The sequence below is a fragment of the Amblyomma maculatum genome, chromosome 10 (assembly GCF_055883805.1).
Source record: "Amblyomma maculatum isolate TAMU_Amacu chromosome 10, ASM5588380v1, whole genome shotgun sequence".
Taxonomy (NCBI): domain Eukaryota; kingdom Metazoa; phylum Arthropoda; class Arachnida; order Ixodida; family Ixodidae; genus Amblyomma; species Amblyomma maculatum.
Window position 1 is genome coordinate 16,974,028 of NC_139353.1, and position 2,761 is coordinate 16,976,788.

The following is a 2,761-nucleotide window of genomic DNA, read 5'->3' on the forward strand; positions in this document are numbered from 1 at the left end:
TCATTTCTGTTCACGCAAAAAACAAAAAACAAAAAAGGCTTTCAGCTTGGCTAAGAATGGCCGAGGTTATTTATGTTATCTTAATTACGCATTCATGAATTCTGACTAAACATTAAAACAATTGTTTTTGCAAGAAGCAGTATAGAAAAGGCAATGTGATTAAGGAGGGGAGGTGCATTTTCTGCGGATTGATATGAACGACAACGTACTAATTGTTATAGATCACTTTATCAACGCTGCAGCCCAATAATTCATCTATTTTGGAGCTAAGACTAATGCCTTTAAGGAAGACCGCATTTTTTTTTTGTTCTCTCTCTGAGGTCACTCGCAGATCTGTGCACAATATTTCACGTTGATATAAATCTCTATCCATCGTTACGCACGTACTCTAAATCGCAGCGTAGTTACTGGCATAATAACAATTCAGTGCCCCAAACTGCCCTCAGAAGCAAAGCATGACCCCAAGAAAGAAGGCAAGGACTGCGCAGGTGCTTTATTTCGGAATGTCTGCGTCTTTCCATATGTTCATGATGTCAATTCCGCGCGTCCTCTCTTCAATTTTGTGCTTCAGGCGTTGTACCTGCTCAGCTGAGAAATGATTGCGCCAGTCGCCGACGATACCTTTGCGAATAAATTCACCCTTCATCGGCTTCTCAAAGGTCTCTTTTCCTACCGTCTCCATCACGAGCTCACACCACTTGGGCATCTTTTTACCAGGCAGAAATTCTAATCCATCAGAAACGTTCTTCATACTATCGTTTATCCCTTCCTTCATGCTTGCCAAACTGACATTTCTCAATACGTTCTCTAAACAGGACTCATCATTCCGGAGTTTCTGTCCAAACTCGTCGCCAAGAAAGTCAGCGACCTTGAGCACACAGCTTCTGATATTCTCCTTGAGCTGTTCGTAGGTCACGAATAGAACGTTCGGATCATTTCTATGTTCGTACCACGAAAGCACGTGGTCGAAGTAGTCTCCAAAGTCTACCTTACCTTCTAAGAACATATCAAAGAACTGATCGAAGGTGCCTTCTTCGAAGTGGTAGTCTGGCATGTCTCTCGTGTGGTAAAAGAAGGAGACGCAGCAGTCGTAAGGGTTCCTCGTGACGTAGATGTACTTGGCGTCGCTAGAATATGGCTGTAATGGGAAGGCCAAGTGTGTCTTGATGGGTCCCGGCCGTCTCATGTCTTCAACGGCTTCTGCCCCTTGAAGTTCTAGGAAAGGCATCTCTGTTATGCAGGCGAGCTGGTTTCGAGGAGGAGGTCGATTGTTGATGATGTTGTACACTATGTGCTGCATCCACGTGGTGCCGCATTTAGGGTAGCTGACAATAAAAAGGTCTCCCGGTTGGGCTTGATAACGAAGCCCTGAACGAACTGACTCCACCGGAAAGCTCTTGCTGATGTACAAGCCGTCGACTTCATGGTACTGAGAATCTGCCATTCTCCCTGGGCGGAACTATAATCTTCAGCTGCACGGAATGACAAAAAAAAAAAAAAAAAAAAATTGTCGGCAACAGCTTGACATTTTAAGCTTTCTAACACAGGGCTAAAAAAATAACAAGCGGAGTAGAACGAAAAAACAAATATCAAAAAGTCGCTACATTGAGCACCGAATCCAAATCTGAGTAGTAATTTTCATATTTCATCATCATCAGCAGCAGCCTGATTACCCACTGCAGGGCGAAGGCCTCTCCCATATTTCTCCACTTAACCCGGTTCTGGGCTAGATGCATCCACTTCACCCCTGCGAACTTAACCTCATCCGCCCACCTAACTTTCTGCCCCCCCTGCTACGCTTTCCTTCCCTTGGAATCCAGTTTGTTAGCCTAAGTGACCATCGGTTATCCTCTCTTCGCCCTACATGTCATTCATATTTCATTATGTCATTCATTAATTTTCATATTTACTTGAGATATATTCTAACAAAATTTCTGTCAGAAATATTGCAGTTTTTAGTTAACACCGAATTCAAGTTTATTCGTCTTGGCTTACTTTAAGGTTACCACCCTAGTTGCATTATAACCACCGCGTTTCAAATTATTGGGCAAACCATAAAACCAAACGGAGAGTCTTGGTACGATATACATGTAAAGAAAGCCAACAGATGTGAAACCAATGAGGGCATAGGAATTTTTCGTTTGATTTATGGTTTTCACCAATAAAAAAAAAAGTAATAATGTTTTTTCGGCACAAAGATAATTTATGAAGAACTTGAAGAAGAAAGACTCGTGTGCCCTCTGTCGAGATAAGAACCCGGGACATGAGTATGCCGACAATAACGTCCTGAACGCGATATAAATACTACCCACGAAAGTTGAAGATGAGTATAGCTCTAGCGTAACTAAATTGCAATAAACTCGGACGCTACATATGAAGATGGTGGGTTCGACTAGCAGTTGTCGCATGGGGTGAATTTTTCTTCCAATTTTTAATCAATGATATCTCGGTCAAAAAACAATAGTACGAAAAATTTTAAGATATTTAGGCTCGGCCTTAAAAACTCATGACACGGCAGCCCAGTGACTTGTGCAGTGGCGTCTGCCTACGGCTCCTCTTACGGATCGTGCGTCAGGTACATGCACATTTCTAATCTCCTATTGCGTAGTCTCTTAAGTTGCACCACTGCTGCCTGACACGCTCGTATCGGGGTATAGTTGATATACGGATATAGCGATAGCTGGGTTCCCGGCGTCACTCAAGTGGGCGTAGTCATTTGCCACCTCATTATTTGGCAAATCGCCTGTCAGAGATACAGCGC

At 43.1% G+C, this 2,761-nt stretch overlaps 1 protein-coding gene across 1 annotated transcript; it reads right to left on the reverse strand.

Moving 5' to 3' along the window:
- Positions 1-485: 485 nt before the first annotated feature.
- LOC146175676 (sulfotransferase ssu-1-like) lies at positions 486-1,498 on the reverse strand. The gene has a single exon (XM_084580840.1). The coding sequence runs from the start codon at positions 1,442-1,444 to the stop codon at positions 494-496; it is 951 nt and encodes a 316-aa protein (XP_084436966.1). The 5' UTR covers positions 1,445-1,498; the 3' UTR covers positions 486-493.
- Between the last annotated feature and the right edge of the window lie 1,263 nt (positions 1,499-2,761).

Excerpts from the sequence above, each read along its gene's own strand:
- LOC146175676 (XM_084580840.1), bottom strand. The coding sequence starts at position 1,444 with ATGGCAGATTCTCAGTACCATGAAGTCGACGGCTTGTACATCAGCAAG.